Genomic DNA, 14,046 nt, shown 5'->3' with positions numbered 1-14,046 from the left:
TACAGACTTTTTGTGGTCAACTGGACAGACTTAGATCCTGTCTCTAATGCACGCCAGCTCACACGTGTCTATTTTTGCCTGGAAACAGTTATCCACAGGTGCTTATAAACGACTTGTGTACGAAGTGCCATCTGGGAAGCAGATCACAGAACAGTTTCATATTGATAGGATTACTTGGGCTACCTGGACAAGGTGAAAAGTGTTACATTGGCTTACTTTCTGTTCACATTGACTGGAGAGTGAACTAGATTTTTATGTGTGCACCTCCAGTGTCCTTGGGGACGAGGTCATTGGGATCTGGTCCCGTAACACAGATAAAGCAGACGTTATCTGCGCCTGTGTGTCCCACTCGGGCCTTAACATCATCACAGGTGACGACTTTGGGATGGTGAAGCTGTTTGACTTTCCCTGTTTGGAGAAGTTTGTAAGTATTATCACACACCAACATCACATTTGATCTGAAAGACACGTTTGTGTTTGGCGCCCTCTGGTGGTAGTAAAATCAACAGTTGGAATTGGTATTTTGACAAGTTCCAGAAAACACATTTTTATTATTGATCCAAAATACTTGTCTCTGAAATTTTGCTTCTTCAACTCTTAATGTGTATATTGTCTTTAGAAAAAAAACACATTTTAATGTGTTTTTTTCTAAGTGTATGAGTACAATAGAGAGGAAAAACCCTTAAAGTCCCACTCTAGTCGTCTTTTGATCTATTATAAAGATTTCCCCACTGATCTTTTATTTATAATTATGCCGTTTTAGCCTAAATCAGAAAAACCTGTGTTAATTTATAGGACATAGTTTCTGCAGAGCAGCAGTAGTTCAATAAAAAATTTGCCTGTGGGCGAGAATGTTGGTGTGGAGCAAACCCGCCCCCCGTCCCTTCCCCATTGCTGAGAGCAGGGAGCTTGTGGCCCACCCAGTGTATTTTCTACATCACAAATTTTAATTTTTTTCTATGTTGATTCACAAGAATTTGAAGAAAGAAAAACTCAGAAATTCAATTTTGAGCTTAATTCTCTTTATATATTTACTTCACACTTGTCAAAATCGCCAAAAACATGTCATTCATCAGCAAACTATGTGATATCTGTTTGCAGGCCAAACACAAACGCTTTCTGGGTCACTCAGCTCATTTGACAAACATCCGCTTCACAAACGGGGACCGCTTTGTCGTGAGCGCTGGTGGAGACGACAGAAGGTTTGTCCAAACATTCAGTCAACAAATGATGAGCATTTCTGACCCCCCCTGACCTTTTTTTTATTTGTCTTTGCATGGCTCTTCTCCAGCCTCTTTGTGTGGAGGTGCGTCCACAGCCTGCACTGAGTGTGTCTGCGTCTCCTGCCACAGCTCTTCAGGCTGCATTGAAGCAGGGAGAAAGAAGAGGACAGACCTGGCAGCTTGATGATGATATAAAGTGGATTTTTTATTTTTATTCTACTGCCTCAAATCTAGGTGCATGCTCACAGTCCTGATTGTGAATTTAGTTGGGGGCAAACAGCCCTGCTCTCATGACATCCCATTATCAATGAGGGGGGGAAAAAAGGGTTATTGTGTGCATATCATTCAGTGAAGAATACAAAAAAGACCAATTGTGTACATTTTGCCACTTGGCAGGCCTATAAACTTGTGTTACTGATGATGCCATTTTTTAAGACATGTAGCAAACTGAATTAGCCTTAATATGAGTGTCTGTGAAGGTTGTTTTTCTAGGTTATGTTTAACGTTTTTTTTTTTTTTATCACATTGCCCTTCATTCTATTTTTACTGGTATCTCCAAATCCTGTGGCCTTCCTCCTGAATGTAACATCCACTGTTATGTTCTGGATGTCAGCATGCCAAAGCATACTATGCACTGTACACCTGACCTGGTCACTGTGTCGCCCCCCCCTTCATCTGAGTTTCGTGGTCGTGTTGTTGACCGGTTGACTCCATCGTCCCTCGTCCCATCATGACATACTGTGCGCGTCCTTTTTTGAGGATTTGTTCGTGTTTAACGGGCATGCATGGCTTCAAGGAAGACAATCTCTTCAAACCAAATTCCTCAGAAATGTTTAAAAAAGAAAAAAGCTGTACACAGATACGTCAATGCACTGTTGCTCTACTTGGATTGATTTGTAATGTTTTGGTTATTTCTGGGTGTGCGTGCTGCTATGATATAATATCGTTGTGTTTTATTGAACTTGAACAGTGTGACTTTTACCAACAGTGACGGTGATGTTTGTGTAATAGGATATATTGTGTTTAAAAGGAATGTTTATCAAAGACAAGACTATTAAAAAAATGCAAAACAAGTTCCTATTAAGGACAAATCAAACAAATGTTGCTGCATATTTTTATTTACATTTCATTGGTGTACATATCATTTGTATATATTCTTTTTTGTATATTTTTGTGGGATGTTTCATAAATTCCATTTTAGTAATAAAAAAAGCAACTATGAACTTCAAATGTTTGAGTTTATTAAAGCAGCACTTTTTGGCAGCTTGTGACAAAGATCGTAAAAATCTGTAACTAAGCAGACCTCATAAAATGGATTTTCATTTAAAATTTATAAATTATAATATAAAATTCAAGACAGGTTTAAATCAATTTGAGGGGGTGCAGCTGATTTTTCTAGAGAACTTTTTCCAGCTAAACTCGTATCAAAAGATAGAGTGAAAAGATGCTTTAAGTGGGTTCAGAAAAATCTAACAATGCAGGGAAGTAACTAAGTATGAAAAAGCTTTGTCCACAAGTAAATGGATTTAGAATTACGGGTTAGTTAAATGTAGAACAATGCAGGTAAAGAATGCACATAGTTAGTGCATTGTTATTTAATAAACTAAATCATGCATAAAGTACTTATGCAAATAATAACATAAGTAAGCAAACTTTTTTATGGTTTAATACAATTTTTCTGCTAAATTCTCTCACCCAGCATTTCCCTGAAAGAGATTTCTGATGTGATACTTTACAGTAAATAAACAAAACGGGAAGAAAAAGATTTGTTAAATGTTACAATTATAAACCCACCTATAGATCCAAACTGAACAATCTGCATTTTGCAAAATATTTTTCTCAAGCTTTTATTTATGTTTTGCTGAATTTTTCCCTTCTTTTTGCTGGATTCTATTTCTAGATTTTTTTTTTTCAGAAAAACATAAAAAATGTAAACTTATAATTAATAAATGTAATGGAACTGTGCTTTAAATGGCATTAAAAATTCAAAATTGAAAAGATATTGAAAAAACAAAACGCTTACACAAGAAAAAAATTCAATTACACATTTATTTTCTTTATTTATTCAGAAAGAAACAAATAATTTAATGTCTACAGACATACATATAGTTTATTTACATATTTGAGATAAAATAATATCTGAACTATAAATAGTTAACATACCTAAAGTGAGCCTCTGTTTCATAGGACCAGGTTTTGTCAAAATTCAGGGAACATTTTTTTTTATTTCTTAACTGCATCACATAAAAGTTCACTGATTCATAAATACATCTGTTATTTTATATGATAAAACACAAGAAAAGAGGAAAAAACGAGGACATTTGTCAAGAGAAAACTCTGGAAATGTAATAATCTTTTCTTTAGATAGATATTACCTTAAACTTAAAAAGAGCATCATTGGTAATTTATTTCTGTCACAACTGAACGATGTGTTTTAGTGCATCGACATGGCAAATACGTTTTTCTGGTTATCTTTTTTCTTCTTCTTAATGCTTATTTCTGTGTCCATTTTTGAACTGACGAGTCAAACAGAAGAGATCCGAGCGTCATAGTTTGACAGAGAAGGAGCTTCCACAGGAGCAGCCGTGGTCAGCCTGAGGGTTCTTCAGCACCTGGAAGGTGGAGCGGATCAGCTCCTGACTGAAGTCCACGGTGGCTCCTTTCAGGAACTCCAGACTGTCCTGGTCCACAACCACACCCACCCCTCCCTGCTCGAAGACCCTGAAAGAACAAGCAAGGTTTAATGAAACAAGATTCAAGCGCCTTTTGAAAGTTTGACAATCAATGAAAACTCAAAACATTTAACCTAAATATCAAAAAGGTTTTAACAATTGTGGGGAAAAAACCCTGTAAATTAAAGACCAAAATATCAGAAATGTAGGTTAAAAAAAGTTAACCTGTCATCTTCATTCTTGTTATCGTCAACAGAAAACTTGTACTGGAATCCAGAGCAGCCTCCTCCCTCCACATGTATCCTCAGGTATTGGCCCTTCGTCATTATTTCTGCCAACCTCTAAAAAGAAGAAGAAAACAGACATTTGAACATTAAATTTAACACTTAATCCTTTTTTATCTGAGAGCTTATTCTGTCAAACCACTATGCATTATTAATAAATAAAAAACAGGCAGAAATAATATTTATTTACGACCTACGACCCAAATTGATATGTAATATTTAAAAAAGTGTAAGGGAAATTGTTTCCTGGCTTTCTGAAAAGTTTTAGTTTTGTTCATTTTCTATCATAGCTATACTTTTAAAAGGTTGTATAACTATTTTAATGACTTTAAATAGTTTTTCTTTGACAGGCTCTCTATCATGCTGTTAAAATTGTGAATTTGTATTGTTAGTGAACAAAATTCTAAAGAAAAAGATTCTTAAATATCAGAAAAACACAAAATGTTGCCCAATAGTTAGAAATAATATTGTGACTAATAAGGGAAAGGCATAACTGTTTCCATGTCTGTTATATTTAAGAAAATAACAGATGAGAGATATTGTGTAATATTTATTCAAATAAAAAACTGTTGAGATCAAAATAATTAAAATTATTATACAAGTTGATATTACTGCAAGCTTTTCTGTCAATATGCAGTGCTAAAAAAACAGCAATTAACTATTCATTCTGGCAGAAACTTCCCACAATATCTTCTATAAACTCATTTTCAGCTTGAGTGAATTTAGATTTAAGCACAAGACATTTCAAATAAAAAGTAGAAACAGAAATGCACCAATAAGGTGTTAAATTATTAATCAATTATCCCACCAAGTTGATCTGTCAGAGACAAGTTAATTGAATGAATGGTTAGGCGCCTAGTATCACTAGATTTTATAGCTGTTTGTGTACATCTTTTTAAAAGTTTACTGGAACTTTATATTATAAGGTTGGAGATAAAAATTGATATTTTTTCTCCAAAGTTTGTTAGAAAATAAAAGCTCTTGACTAGTTTAAATTACCCAAACAGTACTATTCTGATTATTAAGTGCAGCCTTTGTCCTTCTCAGTTATCATTTCATATAATATCCCTGTTGTATTCTGGTCAAACTCTAAGTTTAGTTTCCAGAGTAATGCATGGCTCTGAACTGCTAGTGCTAACCTTTACACAGGACTCTGTGAGGTAAACTTTGTCTTCGGACTGTCCCGAGACTCCTGTCTTCTCCTGCAGGGAAGCATTGCTGAAGGTCCGAATCCCAGCTGCATGACTAGCTTGTAGTGATGGTCGGAATTTCACTTCACCCGCGTTGACGTTTCTCAGAAGACTGCACGCTCTGAAAAACACAAACATGTCTTCACACACAGGCACTTTTTTTTTTTTAGCTAGTTAGCCTAGCATGGCTCCACAGTTATGCTTAGTCAAAAGGCGACAAATATATAGCAAGCGGCCCCTTTTCCTCATTCAAACAGATGCTAAACTTGTTCAAAAAAACTTTAACAATTGTTGGAATATGTTTAAATTAAATTTTACCTCATGATGTTTAATATTTTTGATTTAGACGCCGTTAACATTGTTCCTGACATCTTCCATAACATTTGACGTGTTACGTCCTAACCGTCAGCAGTTGGGCGGGGTCAGGAAAGAAAAGGCGCGTTTATTGGTTAGAAATTGTGTCATTTAATCGGACACGCCCAAACTGAAGCAAACGAGACAATCTGATTCGTCGAACTTCATGTAAATCAAGATCGTTGAGGTTTGTGATCCCGCGGTAATGTCTCTCAGGCTGAACCTAGGATTCAAAGCCCTTAAAAAATAAAGATAATATATAAACATATATCAAATACACCTTAACCTTACACAATTTTTTACTGAAAATATTATAAATTAAAAATTGGAGGTTAAATTTCAATAGATTGTATTTTCGAATGTAGCTTGGTCCAGTAGATGGCAATACTGTGACTGGAGTAGACGAAAATGTGAGTGAAGAAGAATGAAAAGAAGAAAAGGGCGTGTTTTTGATCGCGTGATCCTGAGTTGTCAGATAGATATTTCGGGCGAAAACATTGTCGAGGTAAAGGCTACTTCCTTTAGAGGTACAGCTTGTTCTTTATCATTATTATTTTTTTTAAGAATTTAACTGTATTCTATCAAGATTCAACACGTGTACTTTGTTTATTTAACTTTTAGAGTTAAAAATCTGTGGTTATTTTACTACTTTTTTGCGGCATTTATTATTTGAACTACGCCAAAGTTTTAAGTGTGTATTTGAATATATTTTAGAATTATAGGTTTGAACTCGCCTTAAAGAAACGGAGACATGGATGCCCGGTTCGGTTTCATATTGGGTTTGTGCCTGATGATGGGGCTCACCTGTGCGACTTCCGTCAAATTTGTGGATTGTGGTAAGCTTTCCTTTCCCCATATCTTAAAGGTTTTGCCTTCTATTAATAGTTTTGACCGGGTGTCAATGGAGTTCGCGTTTATTAACGGGGCTTGGCCTTGGAGAAAAGTTAACTTGTACGAGTAGAAAGGAAAATAAAAAGCCCATGGACACCACTGTTTGCTCTCATTATCAAATTCCCGACCCTTTGATTTTATTAAAATATATACTTTTATTTAAGACCACATATCTGCTGTTTTGTTTTTATGTTCTGTTCTTTTAAAAGTAATGTGAAATGCAGAACTTTGTTTATGCTCCCAGCAGTTTTTTTTGTTTATAATCGAAAGGGAGTGGAGAAAAGTTTTTTTTTGTTTGTTTTTTGTTCTGCTTTTTTTTTTCTTTAATTTTTTCTTCTTTTTTTTTTGCACGCAAGTGCCACATCCAGTACAGAGATAATAATATGCATTGTATATTGAAAGAAGTCTATTAACAATGGATGTGTCTAGCCAACACCCACATTAACAAACAGGCATATCTTAGGGCAGAGCAGTGAAGCCCCCTGGCAGGGTGCCAGCTTGAATGTTGACTGAATATGCTAACTTTGAGGGGGAAAGGGGCAGTGGCTTTGTTTATTTTAAATAAATTTAAAAATAAATTAAAGGAATAAAACGTGTGCTAATTCTGGCATTTCCCCTAAAGTGCTAACTCTATTCCAAATGGTTGTTTCTTAGGCTCTTCCTCTGGAAAAGTGGCCATGGTGGACATCAACCCTTGCACTGCCCAGCCATGCCAGCTTCACAGGGGAGATTCCTATACTGTCAATGTGACTTTTAATAGTGGTGAGTGGCCTTTAACTCTCAAAGCTTTCCCTCTTTTAATAATAATAATAGAACACACTTGTTAATCCAAATATCTTAATTTTCAAGATGTTGAAAGCCAGACGAGCACAGCAGTGGTTCACGGGATTATTGCCGGCGTTCCCATTCCATTTCCCATTCCTGAACCAGATGGCTGTAAATCTGGAATCCAGTGTCCTATCCATAAGGGTCAGGCATACAATTATGCAACTCAACTTCCAGTCAAGTCGGAGTATCCTCCAGTAAGTTCTTCCTGTGAAGAATTCTAAATGCTAAAATGTGCAGAACATTTCGTGGATTCGTTCTGGCTTTTGTGGGTGGAAGTAACTGTGCTGCATTCCCTGACCTCAATCTTCTCTTTTTTCTAGATTAAACTGGTTGTGGAGTGGGAACTGAAAGACGACAACAAAAATGACTTATTCTGCATCCGATTCCCAGTTCAGATTGTGTAATGACACCACATTGTGACATGACACCCCCCCCCCAGGGCGTCTTCATAAAGGGATTACATCATTACAAAATTTAAGGAATGCCAGTGATTGAAGCAAGGCCTCCTTTAATTCCTTTTGTTAAATTTACTTTTAACATGTCCTTCACTAGTTTGCATGACCGCTACTGCACACACACCCTTTACCTTCAAAATAAAAGCAAGCCTTTTTTTTTTTTCTTGCTGTGATCAAATGGTCAATTTTAAGAGTTTTGAATGACCCTAAATCCACATCCCACTAAAAATGGAAATCTTACATGGCTGCTGTGTAGTCAGGAAATGGTATATTCTATACTTTTCTTTACTATAAACTTTTGTAATACTTGTTACTGACTAGTACTATGTCACTTGTAAAATTTGAGAATGAAATTGAAGTTCTAATAAAGACAAAATTTCAACCCATCTGTTATTTACTTGGTGGATGCGAGAGGAGTAATTCATTGAAGGCAATTGTCTTTTTTAAATTTTAAACTTTGGAGCTGAGAGCATACTTTTTAAAAAGAATTCAGACTAAAAGCCTAAAATTCAGTTTTCACAACCTGGAATTAGAATTTTAAAATGAATTTCTATGTATTTTTAAATTCAGTAAAAAATGTTCAACCTGACAGTTGGGGAAAAACATCTGGAATATTTTATTTTGAAATTTATTGACCAATGAGGTTTCCCTTTTCAAATGTTAAGTTGTACGTTTTCTGCATTACTGACTTCCTATTTTTTGCAGGTTTTATATAAGAATAAACAAAATACACTTGGAGACAATGTCAGATTTTATTGAGGTAAGTAACAAGGGTATGAATTTGCAAGTTTTAAGTTAGTCCACAAAATCAAATGATCATGCACAATAAAGTGAAAATAGTTAAGCTACAAAAATCAGGAAAGATGATTAAATGCTCTTTTTGCCCCTAAAAGAACAAACTTTTTTTCTGCTTTGCTAAATTAAGATGGAATGCATTGCTGTACTCATAACTACAATAACTAAGACATTTACTGAAATCTCGTTAAGTAAAAATGAACAGTAATGAGTTCTGAATATTAAAATGTATTATATTAAGGCAGTATTCACGTAAAAGCATAGAGCCGTGGCTCCTTGCTAAGACATACCTGATGATCAAAAACTGGTTGGTTTGTTTGAACCTATAGCAGTTAACTAATCCCAGTTTTGAAGTGAGCAGAAGAGCTCAGGAGGGACTGCATTACTATTAATAGGAGCAAAACAAAAACATAACTCTGGGTTAGTGGGGCATGCTTCCACTATAAGTTATAAAAAGCACAATGTTGCCACAGCCAATCAGAAACCATCACTACGTTGTTACCATGAAGGAATTCATTGTTATTTACTTGGAATAAAGGAACTGGATAGGACAGTTCATTCCAATATTTTAGTTAGTTGATGTTTCTTAATTGGCCAAAACTTGACTATTTGTTGGCTAGCATTCCACTACGTCTCCAGAGCAACACCTTCATTGTCTGTTTGCTTCAGCATCTCCAGCCGCTGCAGCAAAGCATTCCCAAATGCTTCTCTGTAACCCGGACTGAGCGTGTCCAGAAGTGAGTAAATGGTTTCGTGGTACTGGGTGCTCAGATCTTCGTCCACTTGGTCGAAAACGTGGCCCACCACCTAGTTATGGAGAGGTGTAAAAACAAAAACAAAACAACAGTCATCTGGTCAGGGCCGACAGTCCAAACGACGTCCCCAGTGAGCGTGTTCTTACCCTTAATCCGGCCTCCGTGAGCTCCAGACAGTACCGGTTCCCCTCTCTTGTCTCCACATTGATGTAAGCCACGTCTGACGCACTGCCGAGGTTCTGCGACACGTGCATTTCAGACACGGCAAACAGGACGTCATTGACCACTGCTTCTGCCTCCAGTCTCATGTCCTTGACGTCCCCCAGCTCAATGCTGTCCTCATCAAAAGTGCAGGCCTCCTCAGGCTGGCAGTCTACCTCCATTTCCCTGCAACACATTACAACAGTATTAGTGAACAACACACCGATGCCTCCTGAATTGGTTGCAGTAATTAGTCTTTCCTGATTAAAGCAAGCTGCATTTGCCATTATTAACCTTTACCTTAGGAACCTTTACTTTCTGCTGACTTTCCAAGCAGACATCCAGGAAAATGCAATGTGCTTTATTTCACCAAAATGCTTGTAAAAGATGGAACCCAGGGTTGTTGTAAAGTTTTACAGTCAAGTTATGATATGAATTCTTGGAGGTTTTGTCACATGACAGAAGTGAAATGCAGACCATGCAAAACAGGCAGATATCTTCTGACACTGGTGGTAGTTTGGTGGTTTGGACTTGAAGATGCCAGGACCTGAGGATCCTGACAGTTTGTGTAAGGGTTAATGGCCGACGAAGTGTATATATATGCTGATCTTTCCGATGTGTTGATTAAAGCATAAGTTTAGAGAGAAAGTTCACCTCTTACCGCTTGTTTTTCTCCAAATGATAAAGCAAAAGGTTGCTTTAAAGAAGCCGGCGCAGTGATACAAAAAATTTAAGCTAGGTGACCGGAACTTCTTTTTTCACCGGTGCGGTTATCAGGTTTTAACACACACCCAGCAGCCAATCAGAATCGAGTGTTCATCCGGACCATGGTATAACAAAAAGTTAAAGACTCACTCCAAAAAATAGTGTGTTTTGGGGGTTTGTAACATGTTCTTGTTACATTTTTCTGAAGATGTAGGACTATAAGTTAAGCTTAAAATTGCATTTCTGAGTATATCTTTATTTAAATTATTGTGAATAAGGAGCAGATGAAAGAATACCATTTGAAAAAGAGGACATTTGTAACATAGAAAACACACTGAGTGAGCCACAAGCTCCCTGCTCTGCTTCATTCTGATGTATCCACTTGTAGACAACAGGATCCACATACGTCTTCATTTATATCGCCTGAGCTGGTATCCGGATCAAAACTGTCCGGCTGGACAGCTCAAATATTCCTCATCATTCATGTTGCACTGGTGATGTTAGGGTGGGGGTATGAGGGGTTGTAAACTAGCGAGAGAACGTGTAAACAAAGAGCTCTCACTAACGAGAAGGGGGGCGGAGTTGCTTAGCGCCAAGGGTCCCGCACCCAATTCAAAGACAAATTTCTGATGAACTACTACTGCTCTGCAGAAACAATGTCTTAGAAAACAGGATTTTTTTATTTTTTTATTTATTTCTTTATTTTTAGAAATATAACTAAAAACAGCACAATCATAATTAAAACACCACTGGGAAAGCTTTTACAATAGATCAAAAGATTATAAAGTCCCTACAGAGAAAGGATTTCTCGCCCACCGAAGCAAACAATACTACCCAAACCAAATGACCACAAGCGGAAGTTAAGTCACACATTGAAACACTGGCAGCTATACGTCGGTGATATCTACAATGTTAATTCCGGATAGTCAAACTTAGCTTTTTAATGTTAAAATAGCCTGCCATAGGCAGCAGGCCTTTTTAGAGCTATGAGTCAGCAAATGCTTGAAAATCATAATGCAGTGACTCATGTTTTAAGTAAAGAGCAAACCAAAAAAGTAATAAGATCGTGGCAAAGACACCTAGTTCAACCTAAATGTCTCCATAATCTGCTTAAATGAGGGATTACTAAAACTGATTACTAAAATTTGCAGTTTGGCAAATGTTGTCCAGGGAGAATATTTAAAGGGCCTATACTATGCAAAATCATTTTTTTTTAACTTTTAAGTGTATTGTAATATTAATTTCTCACAAAAACACCAACCCCAAAGGTGGTATTTTGATCTGTTCACACATTTCAGAGAATTCAGCCCAAAAACCTGCGCTTTGTGCACCAGCTCCTCCCAACCCAAGAAATTGATTGGGTTCTCACATTGTGATGTAGATAAGAGAACAGCCCCTTCCAGGAAGAGTCTGCGCTGACAGCACCGCCCACAGGTTAACACACACTTTCTCCCCGGACCTAGCAGTGTTTCGCAAAAATGCGTATATATATATATATATATATATGCATATTAGGCCTGCACAATATACAGCAAATTTATTGTTATCGCAATATCAAGCTGTGCAATATGCATATCGCAAAAGATAGCAAATTTGCAATAAATGGTTACCTTAGAGGTGGCCAAACAATCTAATGGCAGCTTGAAGTGTTTAATGGATTGAAAGAATCTCTTTCTGCATTTGACCAATCAGATGGACCCCTTCACGTTGTTAACTAATCGGATGGCGCCCTATTATGTTGTATGTTCGCCTCCTATGTCAATAAGGGTCATTTGTAGTATAATCTTTAAGCTGTTGTAATGGAATGGGAATAATATTTTTGGTTGTTTTGCTAATTGTTTATATACCGCAAATTATATCGTTGTCGCAATATTAATTACTAATATTGCATATCGCGAGTTTTCTTCATATCGTGCAGCCCTAATGCATATCCATCTTGGCAAAAGTTTACTTGTTGTTTGTTTTCGTGGGTGAGACGCAGACATGCTGTCGAGGCCAACTCTAGGATGACGTCATGAAATGGTTGTCGAAAAAAAGACTGGAAAATAACTTATACTTCATTAAAAATTGTGTCTGTCTTTGTGCCAAAGGTCATATATTATCATATACATGGATATTTTTTACTATAAAAGGCTTAAGAATAAAATGGTTTAGGCCTTTTATAACTTTATAACTCACATATAAATGGCATTATGTAGTTATAAAGAAAAGAGAAGCTTGAAAAAGCAAATTCTTCTTCCTGATTGTTTTAATTGTAAATCCTTTTTTGGAGGCAAAACGAGCATTTTATCTTTTCTGATTTTTTAGCCGACATTTTAGAACCCCAACAGTATCACACAAGTACAAAATTATGGATTCTATAAGCATTAGTGTACAAAAAAAGACCCCTTTACACGAAACATACCTTTTAAAGTAAGAACATACTTATGTTTTGACTGAACTTCCTTGTGTTGCTAAGCAGTTCAGTGTCTTATTTTGGACTGTCAGCTGCTCTCACTTCTGGTTTTTAGAGAGTGTCACTGTACAATGACATTTTTTTTATAAAAAGAGGAAAAAGGTCAAATACTGTTGTCTTAGGTTTAAGCAGCTGATCAAAAGGCTGTTTTTGAAAAAGAGTCTACTTAACATGCATCTGGATTTATGTTGAGTTAGGACACAGTGCAGTACAGTCAGGTTCTTCCACCTTAAGGTTGATTATCTGTTCATGAAGTCATGTTGTAACATGAAAGAGTTTTCCTAAATTATTCCCACAAAGTAAAAAAATAAATAAATAAAAAATCACCTGACATTTTGGGGCCATTCTTTTAATTGTTCTTGGAACACGCCTGCATGCTTGGGTGCATTATTTATTACACTTTTGTCCATTATAAAACACTAATGTAAAAGTCCTATCTATTATATTGTAATGACTGTACAATTAAGGCGTGAGTGACATTTCATAAATATAATCGTGTCTGCACATTTTTACATTTTCACATAAGGTGAAACAGCGACATCTTCAGGATGATTTAGGAAGTGCTGATCAAAGCTGACGTTCGTAAACAAAATCCAACAAAACTGCATTAAAATGTAGATTTTAAGCAAATAACTTGAATCAGTTATCCGTCCGCGTGTGGTTATATATATATATATATATATTTATAAACTGTAGGTAAATTAACTTAAACTCGGAACAATGACAAAATGAACGAATCTTGCAGTTGCACAACGGTGATTGAATTTAGAACGTCAATATTACACGTGACTTTAAACAAGAGATATTAACACACAATTACAAATGCAATAAGATTGTTTTTCCACTCACCGCCCAGCTGCTCTATTCTTCCGCCTCGTAAGCTTCCAGTCCGCCCCGAGCTTCTATGTGGACGGACGAGGGCTCGTCAAGAGAATCGCTTTTCCTCCCACGTTGTTGTATAAATCTGATTACAGTGCGACGAAATTGATCAGTTTTGCACACCTTACTATTGTGCTCTTTCCCCTGTAGTTTTTGCTTGTTTACTTTCCGAAATAACCCTGGTTAACTCACATTTAAAACCAAAACACGTCCGGTTGGCATAGTACCGATCTACAAGCTATGGAATCCTTTTTTTTTATTCCAAAACTTTATTGATATTGTCTAAAACAAAACAAATAAAACGTACAAAAATAATGTAAATGTTTTTAAGAAACGTCCTTTGGAAATGGGGTTTTTAA

General features: G+C 36.4%; 4 protein-coding genes across 11 annotated transcripts in view; 2 read left to right on the top strand and 2 right to left on the bottom strand.

The window, feature by feature from the left end:
• eml5 (echinoderm microtubule associated protein like 5) overlaps window positions 1–2,453 on the top strand; it is a 36,717-nt gene extending 34,264 nt beyond the window's left edge. For all 5 annotated transcript variants that reach the window (XM_020713776.2, XM_020713774.2, XM_020713773.2 and 2 more), the window contains 4 exons: window positions 89–192; window positions 271–424; window positions 1,102–1,202; window positions 1,292–2,453. In XM_020713776.2, the coding sequence (XP_020569435.1) occupies window positions 89–192; window positions 271–424; window positions 1,102–1,202; window positions 1,292–1,328 (396 nt within the window). In that variant the 3' untranslated portion in view covers window positions 1,329–2,453. The remainder of the gene's footprint in view (window positions 1–88; window positions 193–270; window positions 425–1,101; window positions 1,203–1,291) is intronic.
• An 813-nt stretch (window positions 2,454–3,266) lies between these two features.
• Window positions 3,267–5,802, bottom strand: isca2 (iron-sulfur cluster assembly 2). Its single transcript, XM_004082318.4, has 4 exons — window positions 5,688–5,802; window positions 5,319–5,490; window positions 4,121–4,236; window positions 3,267–3,944 (listed from the first exon to the last, which is right to left on the bottom strand). Exons 1-4 carry the CDS (start codon window positions 5,750–5,752, stop codon window positions 3,770–3,772), a joined length of 528 nt encoding a protein of 175 aa, XP_004082366.1. The 5' UTR covers window positions 5,753–5,802; the 3' UTR covers window positions 3,267–3,769.
• Window positions 5,803–6,126: 324 nt separating this feature from the next.
• On the top strand, window positions 6,127–8,283 carry npc2 (NPC intracellular cholesterol transporter 2). Of its 3 annotated transcripts, none has more exons than XM_023951571.1 (5): window positions 6,127–6,250; window positions 6,438–6,559; window positions 7,269–7,376; window positions 7,464–7,636; window positions 7,763–8,283. In XM_023951571.1, exons 2-5 carry the CDS (start codon window positions 6,475–6,477, stop codon window positions 7,844–7,846), a joined length of 450 nt encoding a protein of 149 aa, XP_023807339.1. In that variant the 5' UTR covers window positions 6,127–6,250; window positions 6,438–6,474; the 3' UTR covers window positions 7,847–8,283. The 3 variants fall into 3 exon arrangements, with proteins under 3 accessions (XP_023807339.1, XP_023807341.1, XP_023807340.1); XM_023951573.1 differs by having other exon boundaries at window positions 6,145–6,228; XM_023951572.1 differs by having other exon boundaries at window positions 6,158–6,243; window positions 6,433–6,559.
• A 344-nt stretch (window positions 8,284–8,627) lies between these two features.
• On the bottom strand, window positions 8,628–13,915 carry gskip (GSK3B interacting protein). Of its 2 annotated transcripts, none has more exons than XM_020713444.2 (4): window positions 13,880–13,915; window positions 13,658–13,772; window positions 9,594–9,834; window positions 8,628–9,499 (listed from the first exon to the last, which is right to left on the bottom strand). In XM_020713444.2, the coding sequence occupies exons 3-4, from the start codon at window positions 9,828–9,830 to the stop codon at window positions 9,320–9,322; spliced, it is 417 nt and encodes a 138-aa protein (XP_020569103.1). In that variant the 5' UTR covers window positions 9,831–9,834; window positions 13,658–13,772; window positions 13,880–13,915; the 3' UTR covers window positions 8,628–9,319. The 2 variants fall into 2 exon arrangements, with proteins under 2 accessions (XP_020569103.1, XP_020569102.1); XM_020713443.2 differs by having other exon boundaries at window positions 13,853–13,913.
• Between the last annotated feature and the right edge of the window lie 131 nt (window positions 13,916–14,046).

Source organism: Oryzias latipes, chromosome 22, assembly GCF_002234675.1.
Source record: "Oryzias latipes chromosome 22, ASM223467v1".
Classification (NCBI taxonomy): domain Eukaryota; kingdom Metazoa; phylum Chordata; class Actinopteri; order Beloniformes; family Adrianichthyidae; genus Oryzias; species Oryzias latipes.
Note: the sequence above shows the minus strand (reverse complement) of the source record. Positions and strands in the feature narration are given on the sequence as shown.